A 22,666-nucleotide genomic window follows, 5' to 3' on the forward strand; every position below is an offset into this window, starting at 1 on the left:
GGATATGAAGCACCGCGAGCTGATCTCCTCCGTTGGTGCTCTCCAAGCCGATTTCCTCTTCCTTCTTTGATTGGCTAACCTCGTTGACGTGCCTGGCCCCCTGGAGCAAGCCGCGGTTGGCTCGAACTTGCGCCCACCTAGCAGGACGCAGTGGCCTCTCCTCGCCTTCGCCCTCCTTCACCCTGCGTCGCACCGCGCCGCTCCATGCGACGCTCGCTCACGTCGCCGCTCAAGAGGTATGCCGCCAGCAAAAGGGCACACGGAAGGTAGGAGGCGTGGTCGTGACCATGCGCAACCGATAGAAGGGAATGAAAGATTCAGACGAAGCTGGCGTTGAACAAGAGAGGGTAAAGTGGAAATTATTATTTTGTTTGCAATGGTGTGGCGCAGACAAGTCCAAGTGTTCAGGATATGCTGGAGGCAAAATCGATGAGTTTGATATCCTGCAGACCAAACCACTCTTTTAGGGCGTCTAGGAGACAAATGACCCATTTTTATATGATCTCCAAGGTGTCCAAGACTTCGTCAATCTGGACACACATCTAACATCTTTGCAATAGAATGAAAATTACCTCACAGAAGACGGCAGGGCTTGGATTTTGTGCAGGTAATCTTTGTAGATCGTCATACAATGGTCATCAGCCTTATGTCACCCTAGATGAGTATATCAGTGGCATATGGAACTAATCGGTCCAGTCAGTCACAAAAAGGTGAAATCATAAACATGAAAAATATACTCCCTCCATTCTAAAATATTAGTCGTTTTGACTTTTCTAGATATATAAATTTTACTATACAACCAGACATAACATATATCTAGATGCATAACAAAAATTTTGCACTTAGAAAAACCAAAACGACTAATAATTTAGAATTTAGGAAGTATTTCTTATGCCATATTCCCAAGGATATTTCTATTATTAATCACCAAATACACATTACTACATTAGTACATTACGAACAAATTCGCCTCTAATATACCTAAAAAATATTTGACGTCTAATTGTATTTTCTAGTGCCTGTTTTTACAGTAGTTGTGGATGACTTGTAGGTATATAAGCCTATGAAAACATTACTTATGTTGTTCTCTCTTGTCGACTAGTATGCTTTTCTTGCACACATATTTCTAAGTTTTTTCAGCCTCAGGAAATTTTATCCTAAATTTATCTCTACTAAAATCGACATCTCTTTGATGCCACCTAATTTTTAATCCCTTCAATCCCTTCAATGATATTATTTCTATTGGCATATAACCTCGAAATGGCATTGAAGAGATTAAATATTGAATTCAGTAATGTTGATGGGATATTGGTTCTTGGCAGATCTGGTATTGCATCTATCTGAACACTTGCAATGTTTTCTTTTCTTTTCCTTTTTTTTTTTGGAAGAAGGACCTCATAATGTAACAAATCATTTGGAGCCGTAACAATTCAATCATACAGCGACACACGTCCGATCCTGTACTTATCCTAGTTGATGATAAAGCCAAACTGAGCCGACGTGAAGAACTAAAAATCTCCGTACCAAATTTTATCCGGAAATGAAGAAAAAAATCAAAAGGGAAGGAGCTTTGAAGGCTTCGAACTGACAAGCAACGGCGCTCCCTCCTTCGTCAACGTCTTTGTCGCCTTCTTCCTCGCTTCCTTCTCCTCCTTTTCTTCTCCCCCACAGCCTCTCCTCCCTCCCTCCCTCTGAATTCCTCGCTCCTTCTCCCTCCCTCTCGCGCGCGCGTGTACATACACTGAGCTTCTGAAGCTGCTAAGTCAGAAGAAAGAATCCTCCTTTGAGCTCTTTTTTTGGCGATTGGGTCCTTCCGGCGGTAGGATTTGAACGTTTTCCTGGAGAAATTAGAGTTTCTTCGAGAGGGTTTCGTGTTTTCTCTTGAGAGATTCCTGAGAAGGAAGTCGCCTTCGATCCATTTTCTTGGGCACTCGGATAGTTCCTATCTATATAGCGTCAAAGAATCCAACTTTGACTTTTCCTTGGGCGGCTTCTTCTGCTCTGCGTTGTCGACGAGACAATTTGATTTTTTTTAATATATTGTGGTGGAGGGAGGATTGATGGTTGGATGCTTTGTTTAGGTAGAGTAGTTGGAAAGGGTAGCTGAGGACACCATCAATCGTGGTGATTTTGGTGCTTCTCTGAAGAGTTGGGGGTCAAATTAGCCACCTGCAGTTCTTACTTCGTGTTTTCTTGGGAGGATTTGGTGAATCTCGGTGGAAGAGCAGGTCTTCCTTCACTCCTCCATCCTCATTTTCATGAATTTTGGTGAGTTGGGGTACCTTCAGTTTATCCTAGGTACAAGAAAGGCATAAACTTGGAATCCTGTGATATTTCTTTCTTGGGAGAATCTGGTCTTCATTTCTGGTGATTCCTATTGAGTTGGTTGAGATGAAAGGAGCACTATGGTAACTTATTTTTGGGGAAAGAGTACAGTCAGTACTTCTCTGCAACAAAATTGACACTTCTGTGCTTTCCTCTGGAGGACTGTGTTCTGTTCCTCCAAGAATTTGGGTAAAAAAAGGTGGGAGTTCTAGAATTTCCTTTGCACAGGAGGTGCTAGATTCCGCCTCGCAGATTGGCTGATGGCGGTGAGTAAATGGTTTCTGATTTTGCATACTAATCATGTTCCTTGACCTCTTGATATCTTGGTACAGCGTAGTACATTTTGATTCAACTTTAAGGCATATGGAATTAGTCTGTGTTATGATGGTTAATTGACTGGTTAGAAAAGAACTAGTTTAGAACGATACCTTTGTTCTGCCTTGCCATGTTCAGTTTGGAGAAATTTTAGACATTCCCCAGTTGGGTGTGTTTTATCTATAGTTTTGATTTTAAATACTATCTGGAAGACAAAGGGAAGCATGCAGAGACCTACAACTACTGATGCACTTAACTGGTTTTGTAATCTCACCTTAGTATGCCAGACAAGGGGAACATATAAATCCTTATTGAAACTAATGAGCTGCAAATGCTACAATCCTAGATTTGAGTGTACTTGATCCAGATTAATCATCATTGCAGCAGTATCATATGGTATATTTCCAATATTTATGGGGTTTCAGTCCTACTTTTTTTTCCTTCAGAAATTATACTCTCTGAGTCCTGACTATAAAGTCTTCAGCATAGTTTGGGATGTTTGGGAACCTTTTTGTCTTTGCTAATTCTTTTCCAACGAATTGATAACTACTGTTACGGTCATTCATTCTATTCAATTCAAAATATCCCCTTTTTGCCCAGATTTCAAGCAGTTTAGCTTTTGAAATTCTAAGTATTTCTTATTGTCGAGCCATTAGCAGCACGGAATGATGCTAGTCCTTCAGAATGTTGACTAAAGCTAGCGATTGATCTGTTTGTACAGCAATCTGAAATTCCTGCATTTGGGGACTGGGAAACCACAGGAAACACCCCTTACACACAGAAGTTCGAGGATGCACGGAAGAACAGGACAACAGGAATTCCTGCTCAAGCAAATGATCCAAGGCGGAATGTGGAACCTCCTCGCAAGTCACCTTTGCACCCAACAGCCTACAAAACTGATCCTCAAGACCAAGGTCCAAGAAATCCACCTCATCGACCGAGACCTGAAACTGATCACCGACGACACTCCGACCACCCTACTCACCGTGAGTCTGCTCCACGAAGACATGCAAATCCTCAGCGAGAACAAGGGGTTAATGCTGCTGCACCAAGAAGCCCCTACAGAACAGCTGCTGGGTCTGCTTCACCAATGCAGCCGAACAACCAATCAAAGCCGAAGCACAGGTCGACAGGAATGCAGACTCCAGAAAGGAGGGCATCATCAGAGGGGCATGGCCAGCATACTCCTGGAAGGGGCAGGATGAAGGCAAGTGACCGAGGCTATGAGGTAATAACACCCTATGATCCTTCATTTCAATAGGTTTCCAATGAATGTGGGCTAGAAATGCCTTTCGAATAATATTGCTTTTGCATCTGTCAATCCAGCCTGAAGAGGAAGTGGTGGTACCACCATTTGGTGAATGGGATGATGCAAATGCAGAATCAGGTGAAAAGTACACTGGTATCTTCAACAGGGTGAGGGATGATAGGTTATCTCCTAACACTTCTAGGCAACCATCTACTATCCGTGGCGCGGAGAATAAGGTGAAACAGGTATGCTATACAGTAGCTAGTCGGTTGGTAACATTGAGAATATGCTATTTTCTGGATGCCAACATCATTATCTGCACTCTGCAAACAATATACTGGCAACTTCCATGCAAAATATCACTGCCAAATTCTTATATGGTAGATTGTGTTCAGATATGTTACATAAACACATAAGCTGCACGATGTGTCAGTTGTCTTCATTTGTTTTGATTCACGGTCAGCACTCAAATACTTGGAATATACTCTTCTTACTGCTCTGTCAATAGTAAATAATCATAGCCTTGTTTTAGTCTAGAATGTTGAAATGTTGAACTGTGATGCCTTTAGATTATTCAAATGAGTAAATGTCCCTTGAAGTTATTCAGATAAATAATCATGAAAAATTAAAAACATAAGCAACCTTATTTAAAATTCCTTAGCTCTCCATGTGATACAAGGATATCTCATTGACTGACCTTCGTCTCTTTTTCCTCCAGAAATGTTTTTGCTGCATACTTTGAGAAAGAGAGGATAGGATCTCCAAGAGTTCTGGACAACTTCCTATGCTGCTCCTGTGATCAGATCACTATTCTTGCGACTCTTCCTTCCTGTACTAGTTTTCATGTTTGTTGTTGGTGTGTGTTGACGCCAAAATGGCCTTGTCGTGCTCCATGAAGATCATCGGCCGATTTTTGCGGCAACAGTGTGATTATGTATCTGTAATTGAATTGTTCCTTTTAAGCTCTTTGCTTACAAGGAACATACATATGATACCATTTAGATTTGTAAATTATGAAGCGAGGAATTTCCTTGCAGATAATAGAAGGTTTCTTGAATTGGCTCTGGAAATTCCAGACCCAGCTAGAGTGCTTTCTGTAAGAAAAGGAGGACTATACTGTGCTTCCTTGTCCTTTTACTACCGTTTTTCTAGCTGGGAGTTTCCAGAACAGCTATTTGAGTATAATCAACATTTCAAGATGGTCTCCTTTTTGAACAATCTATGAAATTAGGTGATATGCAACTATATTTTTTTGAGTTAAAGCAGTAGGGAAGGTCCCCTATTGCATTAAGAGATATGTAAATGTAAAGTGATCAATGGAACATCATTTTTATTTTAAATAGTGAAAGAGTTTAAATTGAGATAAAAGAGCATGTAACTACATCATCGAACAATTCTCACACAATAGATGTTATGCTGTAATCCCAAATAGATTAGGAAAAGTAATATATATATATATATACTTATTTTCAATTAGGCAAAAAAAAACATAATCTCTGATGCTTTACAAGTAGGGCTAATCTGGCAATATGTTGTGACCACAAAAAGAGGGGGGAAAGAAAATGTTTGCTGTCTGTTCAACAATCTGTTACTATAGGTACGGCTGTGGCAAATAGAATTTATGTTGATCACTTCTTGAAGGCCTGTTTTCTCCAAGTCCTTTGCTGCTAGAGCTACCTTAGTTTCCTTAGTGGCAATGCACGGCTGAAGACTTTCTCAACTTCAGTCGCTTCCATGTTCATCTCATCCAACAGCTCCATCTCTTCCTTGCTCAGCCCTTGAAAGAAGTTCATCAGATCCTGTTTCACCTCCATGAGACCTTCTGCCAGCTTCTGGAACAGTGTCGCTTCCTCCTCCTCTAGTTCCTCGACCTCCTCCTCAATCTCTCCCTCGATCTCCCTCACCTCCCTGATGATGGTCTTCTCTCCTTCCTCCACAGTCTTCTCGATTCTCTCCACAAGAGGAGGCTCAGGACCACAGGTGTTGTCAGTCCTGATGAACGTTGAGAAGTCCCGACCTACACTCTTCGCAGCCCTTTCCAGCTCAGGTATTATTGTTTCAGGGACAGTTTTACTTCTTGTGTACAAAACAGACCCACCATAACCATCCCATGCGTCATTTCTCCCACGGTAGTATACAAATATGTAGTCATCATCCTTGTTCTCAACCTTAGATGAGATAATGTACCTATAGATCAGAAAATATTAAGTTAATTAATCTTAGGCATGACACATTGGTAGCAGTGATTTTTTTTTGAGAAGAGGTTTCTACCAGTCATCTTGATAGTGCAGGAACTCATTGTCATGGTTGTAGAGTATGCCGGGTTGTGAGGGGTCCTGCACAAACCGCTGCACAGTCGACCGGGTGAAGAAACCAGAATCGGGAGTGCGGATTCTCCATGCAATGTTTGCGATTAGTTTATCTCCCTCAACGTGGAACTCGTGAAGCTGGCAATCGAATGTGTCAAACGTTGGGTTTAGGCCACTTGAAATGTACCATTTGCCGTTAAAATCTGACATATTGAAGTTCTTAACAAGGGCAGATGGATCAGGGACTGGGAACTCGCCGACATCAGACTTTCTTGGGACACATTTCTTGCGTGAAACAGCACATTCATTGAATTCGTCGACTACGCTGTTCTCGAACAGGTCTCCACACTTGATCTGTGGGATGATAAAAACGAAGCATATAACGCTTATTTTCTGACAGACTTCAGCGGACTCAAGGTTTTTGGAAATAACCTGGCATTCAGTTTCGTCAGGTCGATTGTTGCATGTGTTCAAGCATGCAATGTTCGCTGCACACGAAGGGTTGGCTATGCATTTGGCCAGCTCTATTCTGGAAAAGGTAATAAGGTGATTGGGTAAGAAACATGTATAAAACAATCTAAGTTTATTGTCATCCAAAAGATGAAAAGCTTTTGAATGCGGGAACTCTTAATTAGCTTCAAGTAGTAGCCAAGTTCTCATCTACGTACATACTGAAAGTAAATTCGGACACTACTGGATGGAATGATGAACATTTGTGCTGTCACTGCAGTTCAATGAAGAAAGCTGACAGATGATATGATGGCAGAATAGAATAAAAGATGTGGAGTGCAATACGGAAAATGCACTCTGCAAAGAAAGATTAAGCAAATCAATGAGTCTGTATGATGGATTTACGAAAAGGAAAAAAATGTCAAAACAGTATTGACGGTATATGAACTTTGAAACTGGTATCTAATAGAATGAAGGAAAGATTTGCGCTCTTATGCTGCAAATACCTATCGCTAAATTTGGACAAACAAACCAAAGAGCCTCTATTTACAGTAGGGGAAACAGGGTAAATACATCTAGCTGGATTGGAATTGTGTTGCAACAAAATAATGAAGACCTGTCACCTGCATTCCTTCAGCAGGCAAGTGCACGTCTTGAGAGCATCGACTGCGTCGGCAGAAGGGACTACCAGAACCACGCACGCCATCACCCCTGTCATGGTGACCAGCTGCAACCTGCTCCATTTCCTGATGCTGCCCAAAACATCTGACGCTTGCAGTACCTCAATAATCTGCTGGCAGAGGCAAGGATCCTGACGCTGTTAGCAGCAGAACAACAGGCAAATCACCACGACATAAGGGAATGAGCAGTTATGAATCACCTCTGACGGGGTAACCTTGACAGGAAGGTGATCAGTCCTCCAAAAATTAGCTCTCACGGAGCACCGCCTGAATCTGACGGCGCTGTGGCGCCTAGAGGCTCTGCCTCTAGATTTTGGACCATGGAGGATGTTGGAACCTCCGGAGAGGAAGATGCGATTTGCACAGTACCGCGACATTATGTCTCTGAATCTGCAGTTCAGGAGGGAAGTTCAGTAGACCCAAAAAAATCAGTCAGTAAAAATCAAACCACGCGGAGCAGAATGATCGACATAGGAGCTGCCCGCAGCCGAAAATCCTTGGTATCGCTAGCTCCAAGAGATGTGCCGATACTCGGCGAGCTAGAACTCGATTCTTCCAAGCATGATTAATCATGTGAAGAGATTTCCTCTAAAAATGCTACGAAGCCAAAACAAAATAAAAATGCACACGCAACTGGAACAAAAAGGAATGGGGCAAGAAGGCTGCCAGCAGCGCGGGATAGAGAAGCCAGGAGGAGGGAGGGGAGGATGAACCGTACGGAGCAAGAAGCCGCAGCTGAAGCTGCGCCTGCGCCGCCCGCCGCGGCCACGCTCCCCCGACCGTACGGAGGGGGCGCGGGGATAACAGGAGAGATAGGAGGAGGTGGAAGAGGTGTGGCGCGGAGCTGGTGCTTATCGGCCCGGCCCACGCGGGCGAGCCGAGCCGGGGGCCCCGTTAAGCGCAGACGGGTCCGGATGGACGGGAGGATAGGATCCGCAAAATCGCAGCCGTTCATCTCACGTGCTGCGCTCGGTTTCCTTTCCCTCCCCCTTTCCCCACCCCCGTTTCGAAAACCAAAAATTCTCTCTCTAGGCGGGAGAGAGAGAGAGAGAGAGAGGGCGAGCGGTTGCAGCCGCGGCGGCCATGGCGGAGGCGGCGGGAGCCCTAGCCCCGGCGCAGGGCCCCGAGGAGGCGCCCCTCGAGGCGGCCGCCATCAGGAGGTGCGCTCCCGATCCTCCTCTCGCTTCTCCGCTCGGCCGGTTCCTCCGCCCCGTGGATCTGGTCTGATGGCGCCCCCTTTTGTTCTGTTCGCGTGCTCGTTTCAGCCGGGTGGAGCAGCTCTCTCTGAAGCGGCGGCGGCGAGGAGGGGAGGAGGAGGAGGAGGCTGCCGTAGCCGACGCGGAGGTGGCGCTGGAATCCGCGTACCAGGTGAGGTTATCAGGGTGGACTGGTGCCGAAGTGCGAGAGTTCCTTTTTGGTTTACCGTTGCGGTGTTCTGATTGTTTGGTGTTTCCTTCTGTGAGCTGTTTTAGTTGGCTCGGGAAGGGATGGATGTGTTGGACTCGAGCACAGCTGCAATTTCAATTGAGGATTCGGGTGAGCTGAACTGCGTGCTATTCTTTTTACAAGTGCGAAAAATGTTTGTTACAGCCTCTGCAATAAGGCACGCATGCAACCATCCATTATTACAACTTTCAGCCTCCATCTGTAATTGACATGCCAACAAATAGCAACATAGTTATAGCATTGTAAAGGAAGGAAAATAACCACAAAGTCAGCTAGTAGACATCCATCCATGATCCGCGTCCCCCCTTGAATATTACTTGCATATATGAATATATCCTTCCTTTATCAGAAACAGTATCATTTCGACTCAACCACATTGCCCAACATAATTTGGTTGCCCCCACTAATATTTGAGGTCTTAAAGTTGAGTCTATTCTTGTAGCCAAGTTCCAAACAAATGGGCTTTACCACCAAGTGGTTGTAGGCCAAAAGCAATATGAGCAATTGTCATCTGTTTTGTATAGTTCATTTGTCCATGTGAAGTGAAGTATCAAGATTAGTGCATATTGGCATGGTATAAGCTTTGCCAAATTGATTTGAACATAAGTAGGGAAAGGAGGTATCAATTAGGAGCTCCAAATCTGCTGCTTTTAAATGTATTCTCTCGATTATTATATTTTCAGATGTTTTTATGTATGAATCATTCATCTGTTACTTGTCATATCTGTTTGTTACATGTTACTGTGGTTTGGGAACCACTCAGTGCAATTGATAAGACGGTCCTTTGCTTCCAAACGGGTTACAGTATTTGTTTGATGTGTCTTACATATAGTGCGATTCTTGTCCCAGATGCATACCTAGAACGGTTGAGAAAGGAGGTTGCCTTGGCAGAGGAAGGGAACAGGAAGGTATCTGATGAGATTGGTGTCACTGCAGAGACGACAGCCAATGGTTGCTTTTTTTATCTCTCAAATTTTTCTTCTTTGAACTCCTTCAAATACTAGATTACTAATATGCTGATTGCTGAGTATATATTCAACACTATCTTTGTTATTCAGATATGATTCAGCTGGATGTTGATATTGGAGTTCTAGAGTCTTTGTTATCGAAGCTTGAATCAGAGGTTGTTCTCTAGCTCTGCTCTTCTTGTCCGACAGTTTTATTATAATTGATATAAGTATTGTTGTCAAATATAGAAGAAGCATGATTCAAAACTATTTTTACTTTGTTGGCTTAAATCAATTATTTTATTTTAAACGAATCAGAGTATGACTTTATTCTAACCTGAAGTACTCTATGGCTTCAATATGCATATTGTTTGGTACTACCTTTGTTGTTTGCTTTTACGAACCGCATTCAATTTCCCTTGAACCTAAGTCTAAAGGAAAACTAATTAATTTTTCTCTTATCCATAAAAGTTTTGATTCTTTTTGTTATAAGTATTGCCTTAGTTTTTGAATTTTGATGAAGATGTTTAAAATATTTCATCTCTCATGATGTAGGGTTTCAACCATTTTGATGCAAGCCCTGTTCTAGGGCAGTCAGACTCAACTGATTCTTGTAGAAACCAAAGCATTGCTGACAAGGACTGCATATATGAGGTGTGCTTGTATTTTTATGGTGTCACGTTTCCACTTTCCCAACATTACTTAACTTGCTCATTTTATTTTGTAGGTTTTGGAACTTGATCACCAAATTGGAAGAAGTAAGATGAACCTTAAAATGTTACAAAATCTACAAAGGTAATGAATTTTTTTTTCATCTTTTGTACTAAACAAAAGGAACTAAAGGTCTAATTAAAGTAGTTTAACACATCCCATGTTAAATACTCTTGATTTTTTTATCAACTTATATTGACCGTGATGCACATGATATGATTTGAGTGGTACAACTTCAACATCATATGTTCACTGTCATGAAAAGGGATTCTATAATAACTGTTTTTCAGTTTCTTGGATTTTATCTACGCGCTTTGTCCCAGAATATAACTACGTTTATATTTGTCCTTAGTCAAACATTTTTAAGTTTGACTACAAATAACAAGAAAAAAATCATAAAGATTGACAACGTAAAAATGATGTTAACAGATTCATCATGGAACTGACTGTCATAACATGTAACCTTGTCTATTTGAAATAAATTATTTTTGGAGATATTTTGTCAGATAAAACTGTTTGACTTAGGACAAACCTAAATATTCTTGCACGGAGGGAGTAATATTTATGTGATGCTCAAACTGTGTTTACACTTCCTTCTGTTTCTAGTATAATTTTTTTTTCTATTCTCTGTTCTTTTTTGAAATCTTTTCTTCTGTACTGTTTCTCTTTTCCCATTTGTGTCCTTGAACAACATAATGCATGTAAATTAGTAACACTATCATCAACAAATGCATTGGGATCAAGCCAGTTAATGTTCTGTTTTCTGGTGTCTTGGTTCATCTTCACTCTGTTGGTCCCATTTCATCATTTGAAATCTTTTGTAGGGGCTTATAGTTCCAACCATATTCTTATATGTGCAAGTTTATGAACTCATCATTTGTTTTCTGTTGTGCACATATTCCTTCTCTGCTTTGCAAACTCATGATCAGTCTCTTGCTGGTTAATGTCCAATGTCCATTCCTTAAAACTGTCTTTGCACGGTCAATCTGTTTTCACCTCTTGCATATTAAAGATTGTTTTCTTCTCCATAATCACCTCTTGGGACTAACACTACTCTGAAAGTCTACAATTCTTTCTGTTAGGTCAATTTCCTAGTTAAATCTTTTTTTCTCGAAAGGCGCAGGAGAACTGCGCGTCATTTCATTTAAGATAGAAGAAAGGAATGAGTACAGAGGTTAGACAACCCCTGTACTGAGTACAACTCACTCCATAGGACGACTCTTACAAAAAAACACCCATGACCACACCCCCAGGACCTAAGGTGCCGGGGGCAGCGACCTATCGAGGAGCTCTTTGAGCTTGGATGCTTCTGCCATGCACCAAAGAACACACTCACTAGACACCGTTTGGAGGAGCAACTGTGTCAGCAGCTATTCTAGTTAAATTTTTCTGAGTGCTGTTGTGAGCAATCACAGCAGCTATTCTATGTTTAGAGTTTTAAGTTTACTGGGCTATGAAGTGATGAATCTTTCTGACATCTCTAGTTCTCTACTTCTCTATATCCAGTGTTGATGAAATGTGGCAACTTAAATCTATGTTATTGCCATTTGGAGCCAAGGTCTTAGACTTTAAAGACAACTGTCTCAGGATGTTCCTGAAGGCACCTACATGGACCTCGGACTGTGTAATTTATGGACAACAATTGAATTGTGCTATTGATTCGTTTATCTCAGACCATGAGCTGTTGATAGAAGTTGATGAAGGAAATATGGAACCAAAGAACTTAAAGGTGACCTTAATGCAAACTTGTTTTCTGGTACTGACAGTGTTTTAGTTTTATTGCTACTATAAACATCTTCTTGCCCTTTGAAGTATATTTAAAGGATGCATATCTTGATTATTTATTTATTTAAAGGATGCATGGATCTTGATTATCTGTTTGGATTTTCAGATTTTTCCTGATGATGTGTGTGTAGATATACTGATTGAAAGGCTCGAGTCCTCCAGGTATGATGTAGTTTAACCTCCATCAATGTTAGTTTATTTTTCTCATCTTGTTAAATTTAATTTAGAAAAATGTTATTCTGCAGTGTTATTCTACATTTCTACTACACTGTTATCTTTCTTCCATTATGTGCTCTTAAAATGTTTATATGCTGTTATAGAGAGGTCATTTCTTCTCCAGCCTTGGGATGGCTTATTCAGCAATGCCAACGCCGCTTCATAATCAACGCTCTAAGACGATCATTAGTCAATGATGCTAATAATTCCAGGTGACATGATTTTTTATATGCTGCATTTTATTAATAATAGTTTAGAGTTTGTATATATTTAACTGTTATTAAAATTGGCAATAATTTATTAGGACTTTGTGAATTATAACTGTTGCAGTTGTTAGCTGCAAGGAAACCGTGACATCTGAGCTTGTTCATTGAGTTTGTACTGTGTAACATAGACCCCTTCCCTTTTGCCATTGTTTGGTTGTGACTTGCTTCACTAATTATTAGGGTGATGTCATTGATCCCACACTCTTTTGATTTCTTCCATCACCGTCTCATCTGTTAGTCACCATGACTGCTGTGCTGACGTGGTCAAAATGCACAAATTAACCTCACCTTGCTTCCTATCTGGTCAAGCACCAGGCCCAAGCCATTGTTCCCATTTAACTCCAGTCATGGGGTTGGCCCACCTGGAACCATAGCAGAGTCCACGCATGCGAGCTCAGCCGCAGCCGAAGCCCCCTTCTTGCACTGCGATATCGGCATCAAGGTGCTGATTGGGACCATGCAGTTGCTGGCCTGATAGGTGCCCTGAACTCTGTTGAATCTTCTGCCCCACCACTGGCGGTGCTGGCAGCCAGCAAGCATGAAAAATGGGGAGAAAAGACGGACGCCGAGCTCAGGAGAACAGAAAGGAAGAAAAAAGAAGGTATGGGTGAGGAAGAAGTGTGTCAAGAGAGAGAAGTGGGCCCTGGCTGTAAATGAGAAAGGTGGGGGATGATAAAGAGAGGGTATAGAGATGAAAGGTTATCGCGGTCATTCTGTCACAGTCAAACAGCTTGATCAGATGGCATGAGGGCTCCAATGGCGTAGATTGAACAAGTTTTAAAATCAGTGTCAGTGTCACTGCCCTTATAATTGTAAAGTGGCAAATGTTGAAACAGCAATCGACTCAATGGAACAAACCTAACTTTTCCATGTATTTTTTTGTCATTCCTTTATTCCTAAATATCTTGAATTCGATCATCTTTGTGATTATGATGAACATAAATATTCAGTGTTATTCTACAATTACCACAACTTAACCATTAGTTTGCAGTTGTGACTGTTGTTGACTTTATAACTAGTCCCCCATGAAGTGATGTTTTACAATTGTACATGGCAACGTTGGTACAAGACCTGTGTGGTACTGACTAACTGAAGCTCAAATGAATCTTAGGTGGTCTTTCTTGGCATGGATCTCAAACTGTTTCTTAGTATGCAGGTTAACATTTTTGGAGATGGCATTTTGTTGCAGGCATTCTTTTGAGTATTTCGACAAAGAGGATGCGATCATAGCTCACTTGGATCGTGGAATTGATGCCTCCATCAAGATATCTTCTGATTGGCCACTTTGTTCCTATGGTCTGAAGTTAATTTCAATCTGCAATTCAGGGACCCATCCAACAAATATAGCTTCAAGTCTGCTTACCAAGACCAAGGTAAAAAGTGGTTGTCTCTGGTCTTGAACTGCTTATACTCAGTACACATGGCTGTGATATACATGGAAGAATGTGTTAGGAAACCCCTGAACTGGAATTAATTCTTTTCGAAAATACCACTTTATTCTGCATAATTTGCAGTGGTCCTACATTAACATGTGCTAGTATCAGTTTGGAAATATGTTAAGCATTGTTCAGAGCTTCTTCGTGGTGCTCAAAGTACAAAGCTTTCACTCAACTGAATTTTAGACATGAGCTTTGAAGCTAAAGTGTTTGTTCGGGTAGTGCTCAAACACCCTTTTGGAATGAGCTAGTAGGTCAACTTGGTTCATCCTTATTACTACTAAATACTAGGTATAAAATTTAAATTTTGTTTATGGCAACATTCAGTCAGGGGCATGTCATTCATTATTTGATTGCGTGGATGTGCTCTACTGTTGAGGGTCCATTAATAGAGGCGTGCATGATCACTTGCTTGATTGATCTGGGTGCTTTTGTTTCAATTTGATAAAAGAGTACTACTGATGATTGATTTGAGTGCATTTGTTTCTCTATGATTAAAAAATACTACTGATGATTGATCTGGGTGCATTTGTTTCTCTTTGATTAAAAAATACTACTGATGATTGATCTTGATGTTTTGGGTGGTAGGAACTGGCCAATGGATTGGATCAGCACATTCGTCAGCATCTTGTAAGGTTTGTGGATGCTGTTGAAGAGATTCTCATTCGAGAGCTGCGGTCTGGTTAGGACCACTCCCTGGACTCATGTTACAATTTGCATCCATCTAGCTTTGAGGATGGAGCATCTTGAACCTCGACTGACCTTTGTGGTTCACAGTTTCACATTTTGTACAGACTAATTCCATTCGATAACATCTAGAGCTGATTGTTGGGTGTCAGACACATTAGGGGGGAAATGTTTTGATCAGTGCTAATATGCGTTCTTTTTAGCTTCATTTACTAACTTGAATATCCAAATAACTGGTTCTGAAAAGAACAGAAGAATCTTCATCAAACAGCTCTACCAAACGGTTCATTCTTTTTAGAATCAGTTCCTAACTGTAAGGAATTCGTTGCATCGCAGCCTCTTATTTTATTTGCGACAATTGTACCTATTAGGCCTACCTGGTTGTCATATTTCGTATGAAACGTTCATGGTTTAGTGTCAAGATGATATCAGCAGTTGAGACTCTTGAGCAATCCAGTAACAGAAAGTACATAATCTTAGATTCTTAACATGCACCATAGCAAACTTGTCCATATACAATCTCCATATTATTACTATTTCGTATGAAACGTTCATGGTTTAGTGTCAAGATGATATCAGCAGTTGAGACTATTGAGCAATCCAGTAACAGAAAGTACTTAATCTTAGATTCTCAACATGCACCATAGCAAGCTTGTCCATATACAATCTCCATATTATTACTTTAGAACTTATGAGTCCTGTAAATCTCACATTTCACCATATTCAATACAACACAAGTTTACTCAGTTGAAATGGAGCCGTTCATGGCTGCCAGAAAGGCACCCCACATGAGTCTTTTCACCAGATCCAAACTTGCAACACACAAGACAACTGATAGCATACTTTGCGCGAGTGAGATTGATAAGTAGTTGAATTCTACCCAGCTAGATAACCTACAGGCTTCTTTCTTATAGAGAACCCCAGGACTCAAAACAGATATAGAATGTGCTCCCATTGCCTACTGCTCTCAATTAAAGTTGCACCTTGCGGTCATAAATCCAACTGAAAGGAATAACCGGTCCCTGCTTCGCCCTTGCTTGAGCTCTCTCATCCAACCTCCTGATTCTCGGTGCCAAGGTACAGACAAAGTCCTGCGCCCTCCTCCCTTCTCCAGATAGCCCAGTGAGATCGGCAACTTTCCACCTCTGGACCAAGAACTCAAGGATGTCGGCGTAGTCTTTAGCGGTGTAAACGCCCAGCCTCTGCGCCACCGCGCTGAAGTGCTCAAACAGGTGGTTGTCCTTGCCATCATACATGAGATGAGCAGGCATTGTGATCTTCTTCCTCATCATGTCCGCAAACGCCATCACCGTGTAGTCAGGATCGATCTCAAAGAGCTTCTCGACTATCTTGGTGTAGGCTGTCTCATGGCGCTTTTCATCAGCTGCTATTGTGCCACATATCTGGGCCAGCTTGAGATCACCATACTCCTTGGCATGCCTTGCGGTATTGCCATGAGATACAAATGTTGCTCTCTCTTGGAATGATGTGTAAAGGAAACCCAAGTAGGGATTGTTCTCAGTACCTGGATCCTGCATAAGAAATAAAACTAGATGTTATGCTCAACCAGTTATCCAAAATAGCAACTGCACATGATATATTACTCAACATGCTATACTCATCAACATTTGTGGTCACATGATTAATTTAAAGCTACAAATCCTTTCTCACATGCAAGCCATATTTTTAATGCTGTTAGTGATTTCATGATTCATTGGGAGCTACAGTACAAATCAAAAAGAAAGAAGGAAAAATAAAATCAATGTCATTGTCCTTGAAGGTATATAGCAGGGCTTACCATTCCGGACCCAATCAGATACTGAATGGTCTTCTCAATTTGTTTCATGTCAACCCGTCCAGTAAGGTACATGTACTTATTAAGGAGATCACCATGCCTGTTCTCTTCAGCTGTCCACGCCCTCGTCCAAACAGCCCAAGTGGTTGGACTTGCACCAGTTTCATCTCGAACTCCATCAAGGGTGTTGAGCATTGTTTGATAGGTAGGTAGTGCTTCCTCAGTAACCATGTCACCAACTAAACAAACAAAATACTCATCAGGTATTTCCTTTGCCCGCTCCCTCAGTTCTTTAACTTCATCATAAAACCCATCAGAAGAAGGCTCTGGTAGGAAGTCTTGTGGCTGCCATGACTTCTCAACCGGCTTCAGGAGGTTCAATAAGTTATCCTTGGCCCAAGGTTGAAGTGAATCAAAAATTTCCTTCTTTTGGGCTGGTAGTGAATGGGTAACTTGGCGATGCACCTCTCGTGGTGGAGTATAGGGCTCTTTGACTGTTTTGACCCTAGGAAAAACAACATAAAGTAATCAGAAACAGAAAAAGCGGAAGGTACATTACACTGCAGAGAAGAAAGTAGTTAGCAAGGAGACCTAATTAAATAGTTCGAACAAAAAATGAACTCAATTCACAACAAAACTGTCTGCCATAAAATCTTTAGCCTGGTAATTTAAATATGTTTCTAGCACAAATTTAGAGAACAATACACCAAAAAAAATCTAGACTAGAAATTCCACATATTTCTAGCAGAAAATTGACAGTAACCGAGAAATCCACTTTATAGCAACTAATAAATTGGCACAGTGAAACAACTTTCTTGCAAGATGTCAATGAAAGGCTTCTGATCCTTGAATAGACAGTTTGTCTCAAACATTTTACCATTTAGCCTTAAACAGGGCAAGCATCTGACAAAGCAATCGTTAGTGGCAGAATTTTCCAGATGGGTATATCAAAAGTATACACTCAAGCAAACATCTACCAGAATTACCAAGTGGAACTTGATGGATAGCTAGACCAAGTAAAGCACAATCAACACACTGCAAAACTTATATCAGGTGCTGGCTCTTGTTTTTTATTGTCTTTGTATTAAGTGCAGAAGTCTGTCGATTTCATCTGTACATTCAAAAGTGTTCTAGATCACGCTTATCTTAGTCCAAATTTCATGTGTGATAACTGGAGTAAAGGCTGACAAATTCCTAGTGCAAACTCTCTAAAACATCATTTTCTTATCAAGGTATAGAAAGTGACAAATTTCAGTTGTTCAATTGATAAATTCAGATGTAACATTGGAAAGGATGTAAACCAATCGTTTGCTAAGTTGATGACAACTCTATCGCCATCAGCAGATTTGAACAAGTTGAGATATCAACAGCCAACTACTTTCTGCATGGTACCCATACAGCCGCAAAGCGTCCCAGATCACCAAATCAAAGGTGGATCACGAACTACCCATCCAGATCATGAGCAGGAACGCAGGATCGCCACGGAGATGAAGACGAGAACCCAGGGAGGAATATTTCCAAAACCCTGGATCTCGACAACAACAATGGGAAGGAGAGGGGGAAAACCGGAAAACGCAAGTTAGCAACACTACGCAGCCCAGATCACGAATCAAACGCAGAGACGAACATCTCACACACGATTCAAGTCGATCCATCCGAACATCTCACCCAGATCACGAATCTCGCCGACCCAAAGATCCTGGCTCCCAACAAGCAACCCATTTCCGTGAAGCGCACCCACCTCAGCGACCCAGATCACAGCGGAAAGCAAACAGGAGGCAAGGGATCCGGGTCGGGCTCACCTGTTGATGGTGGACGCCATGGCCACCACCACCCCGCTCGCCCTCCTCCCCCGCCCGCACGGCGGCAGCGGCGCCGCCACGTGCGACACGGGAGACGCCGCCCTCAGTGCCATGGCGATCCCTCTCTTTCTCCCCTCAGCAAAGATCTCAAGGCGCGGAGGGTGAAGCGGGACGGGGTTTCGTTGGGGACGCGCTGCCGCCGCAGAGGCCGGGATCTTGGGCGCTCGTGGCTGCCCCCCTCTCTGTCTGCCCTCGCGCTTCAACAGGGGTGTTCCCCCGGACGGCGAGGTCGGCTATTAAAAAGGGTCTCGACTCGAGGGGCTCCTCCCCGTCGTGACCATATTTTATTTTTCTTCTTTTGTCGTTATTGATTTTAATATATTTTGCACGAGAAATGTTTTGGCGCTGCCGCGTCAGCGTTTTCAACCTCTTCGGTGGCGTGCATTGAACATTTGGCAGCACCGTCGCATCAAACAAAACTTTGCTGCGAGAGCTCCGGGGAGCTAAACTTTAGTTCCACCAAATAAAAAAAATATTATTTAAACTATTAAATAAAATCTGTTTATAAAATTTTGTACAATAAATTTAATAAACCTAATTAATTCATAATTTGCAACAGTGATGCTATAGTAACCATCCGCTAATTATAGATTAACATACCTTATTAGATTCGTCTCGTGAATTAGCTTAGGGGTTCTACCATTAGTTTTGTAATTAGATTTTATTTAATATTTCTAAATGATAAGATTTTTTTTATATGACAGGGCTAAAGTTTAGCCGTACGGAACCAAACACCATCTTAAATTAGTCCCTTAACTTTCGGATCGATCAATATAGTTCCTCAACTTTTATTTCTAGATCAAATTTGTAATTGTGCTGATGTGGCTCTTACTACTAATATGAGATTGATGTGAAAAGTCATTTTTTGCCTTTGGCTTCTTCTTCTCGTACTCAATTTTTATTGTTGTATTCTTGTACTTAATCAATAATAGGACATAATAGATCCGTTGTTTTTTCTCCTGGCTTGTTGTCTCTTGTATTTATTGAAGTACCCTTTCGTATTTAATTTTTAATCTAGATCATATAAGAATAGTAATTAAAAGTTTGATTAGCTTTCCGCATCATTGCTCAACATGCAAATTGCAAAGGAGAGGAAATGGCCAAGGATAAAGAGGACATTTTGCATTAGTGTTATGGTATTATGGAGCATCACATTAGTATAAGGATGAATTAACCTAAAAATAAAAACTAAGAGGCCTTTTTGAAATTGACCCTTGGAGTGAAGTTGAATGATCCCTATTTTACCAAGAAAATAGCCGGCGACTAAGGAGGTGGGCCTGACCGGGAGAGACTAAAGGCAGGCGCTGCACACGCACGCTCCAGTAGATAAATTGTCACAATAAATCTCTGCACTCATAAATGCGCATACCATATTGTTGGTGGATCGACATCGACATCAATATTAGCAAAAATAATTAGCCGCAAATACGGACTAACCATGTCAAATTAGAGCTTGAGTTTTTAGGTAAAAAGACCTAACCAATTGAGCACTCTGATTATTTTGGGTTTTATCCAAGCAATATATTAAGACATATACTTGTAGAACATGAATAGTCCATTTATTTACTATGGAAAATTATGCAATACGATGCTTGCATGCTCAATAAAACACTATAAGTCATGTGCTTGATGATGATGAGATATTTATAGTGACTAGTGACTTCGTCAATTTTAAGATCTACTAATCAAGACTGTTAAATGTGCTCATAAAGGTAGGTGTGCGTGGGTACGCAATGTGTGTGGTGTTTATATGTGTTTGCATGTTTACTATGTTTTGCAAAATCAAATGCAAATGTGTATATTTATTTTGTAAACCACTTTCATAATATTAAGATTATTAGATATTATAACCATCTAATAAGAAAAATATGATTAAAATTAAAACTCGAAGACAAAAGCCTATAGTGTATCTATGACTAGGGTAGTACCTACTTTTTCACGTATTATCAAAATTTCTTGTGTTCCCATGCACCATCTATGTTTGGGTCCACGTTTGAGTTAGTGGAGCCAAATGCACATGGCATAGGCTGCTAGTTGCCGGCAGATCCAAACCCACAGTTTTTGAATATGCAAGATATTTTTGTGATTCACAAAAATATTCATACTTTTGTGACAAAGATTCTAAAACTATAGCTTTGTGGTAATTTTGCACTTAATTATAGCCTTTTGAAAAGGGAAAACTTGCTAGAGTACACGCAAACTAAATAACTGGTGTCGATTGCTGGTGGACATGTAGTTTCGCGCCAATTTGTGCAAAAACACCGCCTCTCTTTTTGGACTGAGCAGGAGAGAGAAATAGAGTGAAATCTCTTTTTTGCCCCTAGACCCACTAATCAGACGATTTCTTCTTCCTAAAGTTATATTATAAAGAAACAGTTTTCAACTAAAGAAATAAAGGGTTTCACTCAAACTTCCAATTTGATTACATCATCGGGCTGTTATCTCACATGCAAATATAGGTAGCACCAAGGAATCTCGGTAGATAGCTTTTTGCAAATAAGGTTTTTCTCTGTTTCAAGTAATGCCTGTTATGTTAAATAATTTTCTTCTGAACATGAAAATTCTACTGGCTGATTGAGGTTCTTTTAATTGGAAATAAACATTGCTCTTATGGATTACTTTTGATTTGAATGTGATTCATTCATGATAGGAATAGGTGAAATGGTAACCTGAATAAGTCTTGATCAATTGCATGTACGTATATGTTTAGGTTATTGATGATGCCATGCATATATTATACTCCTTCCGTTCCAAAATGTAGGTAGTTTTGGCAAATATAGATGCATAGATTTGCAATGCATTTATATATACATTATGTCTAAATCTATAGTAAAAATTATGTATCTAAATTTGCTAAAATGACCAACAATTTGGAACGGAGGAAGTATACACGGTAGAAATTCAGTACTGATTATCAAATGAAGTTTTCAAATTGGAAGCAGAGAGAAAAATCCAAAGTGCTAAAACAGAGCTCGGCCACCAGTCCTCAGTCTAGAAATTTCAGATTAACTAACCTTTCTCCCACTTCTGATATAATTAGTAAATGGCCATCGTTTCCTCTTAAAATTTGTCAGTACATGGACGAACCTGTATGCTATACTCATCCATAGACATGCACTTGAGATGTCTTAGAATTTGTATTATGGAACTTCAAACTAGGCTAAGTGTTATGACTGTTATATACACTCGAAACTGTATAGTCACTCAGGCATTTTCTGATATCACCGGTGATTTGGTATTCTCAAGACTTACACGGGTACACTTGCAGTAGTGTTTCCCAGGTTTGGGAAACCAATTCAAACTATCCCACTCGAATTAAATGTTGTGCTACCTTAGACTAAACATTTCGCATCCAAAGGATTTATAAATTTATTGTTAGCATTCCACTTTTTAACATGATCCTTTCTTTCCAATCGATCTGAAAACAAAATCACCATCGCCCAACACAAAAGAAGGCGCGGCAACATTATACAGGTTGTGCCGCCACCGTAGTCTACTCCATTTGATGGCTCTTATATATGATCATGCATCAAGAGAGGATGCAAATGATCTTTGGAAAACACTTCACGTGGGTGCTCACGATCTTCATCATGCCTCGTCTTCCTTCACTGCGCTCGAGTGCCACCGCTCCTTGTCATCACTCTCAGCTTCATTGCGTGTCATGTGCATCATCAATGTTGTACCTTTCTGCTGCTACTACTTCTGCTGCACCAGATCGATACGTGCAAACTATGTGTTTCTTGTTTAACCTTCTTTTGTTTCTGTCATCATGCTTAGTACATCTCTTCATGTGTAGATTCCTATTGTGCATGTCTAGAGTTCTCGTATTCAGTCCGCCTTTTATTTGTTTCCTTTATCAGAGTATTGTAGAACTATTGTGTGTACTCCCTCCGTCCCATTGAGAATACAGTTCTAATTTTTTTCAGATAGATTAGCGGTGGCGTGAAAAGACTCTCGTACCTTTATTTGTTTGTCACATGCGGTTAGTTTTGATATGCAAATCAAATCTAACGATTTAATTAGGCAGGTAGTTAACATCAACTTTTAAAATTGCACTCTTTATAGGATTTTTTTCAAATGCAGAATTGCAATTTTTACGGGACGAAGGGAGTATGGTACATATGGATGTATGCAGAATGCATGGAAAAAATGGTGTAAAACGATTTTACAGCGCAATATCATGTCAC

General features: G+C 40.8%; 4 protein-coding genes across 8 annotated transcripts; 2 read left to right on the top strand and 2 right to left on the bottom strand.

The window, feature by feature from the left end:
• The first annotated feature begins 1,566 nt into the window (after nucleotides 1-1,566).
• Nucleotides 1,567-4,974, top strand: LOC112899523 (RPM1-interacting protein 4-like). The gene is made up of 4 exons (XM_025968025.1): nucleotides 1,567-2,591; nucleotides 3,362-3,868; nucleotides 3,967-4,134; nucleotides 4,608-4,974. Exons 1-4 carry the CDS (start codon nucleotides 2,586-2,588, stop codon nucleotides 4,629-4,631), a joined length of 705 nt encoding a protein of 234 aa, XP_025823810.1. The 5' UTR covers nucleotides 1,567-2,585; the 3' UTR covers nucleotides 4,632-4,974.
• A 363-nt stretch (nucleotides 4,975-5,337) lies between these two features.
• On the bottom strand, nucleotides 5,338-8,298 carry LOC112899519 (violaxanthin de-epoxidase, chloroplastic). 4 transcript variants are annotated; one of them, XM_025968017.1, is made up of 6 exons: nucleotides 8,042-8,298; nucleotides 7,529-7,718; nucleotides 7,272-7,441; nucleotides 6,631-6,727; nucleotides 6,161-6,552; nucleotides 5,338-6,076 (listed from the first exon to the last, which is right to left on the bottom strand). In XM_025968017.1, exons 1-6 carry the CDS (start codon nucleotides 8,281-8,283, stop codon nucleotides 5,563-5,565), a joined length of 1,605 nt encoding a protein of 534 aa, XP_025823802.1. In that variant the 5' UTR covers nucleotides 8,284-8,298; the 3' UTR covers nucleotides 5,338-5,562. The 4 variants fall into 4 exon arrangements, with proteins under 4 accessions (XP_025823802.1, XP_025823803.1, XP_025823805.1 ...); XM_025968018.1 differs by having other exon boundaries at nucleotides 5,563-6,076; nucleotides 7,272-7,438; XM_025968020.1 differs by having other exon boundaries at nucleotides 5,563-6,076; nucleotides 7,272-7,438; nucleotides 8,047-8,182.
• Nucleotides 8,299-8,329: 31 nt separating this feature from the next.
• On the top strand, nucleotides 8,330-15,086 carry LOC112899521. Of its 2 annotated transcripts, none has more exons than XM_025968021.1 (12): nucleotides 8,330-8,488; nucleotides 8,594-8,696; nucleotides 8,801-8,864; nucleotides 9,624-9,725; nucleotides 9,833-9,897; nucleotides 10,277-10,375; nucleotides 10,449-10,516; nucleotides 11,939-12,161; nucleotides 12,324-12,379; nucleotides 12,538-12,645; nucleotides 13,889-14,072; nucleotides 14,724-15,086. In XM_025968021.1, the coding sequence occupies exons 1-12, from the start codon at nucleotides 8,412-8,414 to the stop codon at nucleotides 14,820-14,822; spliced, it is 1,248 nt and encodes a 415-aa protein (XP_025823806.1). In that variant the 5' UTR covers nucleotides 8,330-8,411; the 3' UTR covers nucleotides 14,823-15,086. The 2 variants fall into 2 exon arrangements, with proteins under 2 accessions (XP_025823806.1, XP_025823808.1); XM_025968023.1 differs by having other exon boundaries at nucleotides 12,020-12,161.
• Nucleotides 15,087-15,419: 333 nt separating this feature from the next.
• On the bottom strand, nucleotides 15,420-18,697 carry LOC112899522 (stearoyl-[acyl-carrier-protein] 9-desaturase 5, chloroplastic). The gene is made up of 3 exons (XM_025968024.1): nucleotides 18,420-18,697; nucleotides 16,621-17,122; nucleotides 15,420-16,354 (listed from the first exon to the last, which is right to left on the bottom strand). Exons 1-3 carry the CDS (start codon nucleotides 18,530-18,532, stop codon nucleotides 15,794-15,796), a joined length of 1,176 nt encoding a protein of 391 aa, XP_025823809.1. The 5' UTR covers nucleotides 18,533-18,697; the 3' UTR covers nucleotides 15,420-15,793.
• Nucleotides 18,698-22,666: the final 3,969 nt, after the last annotated feature.

This window comes from Panicum hallii, chromosome 7 (genome assembly GCF_002211085.1).
Source record: "Panicum hallii strain FIL2 chromosome 7, PHallii_v3.1, whole genome shotgun sequence".
Taxonomy (NCBI): Eukaryota; Viridiplantae; Streptophyta; class Magnoliopsida; order Poales; family Poaceae; genus Panicum; species Panicum hallii.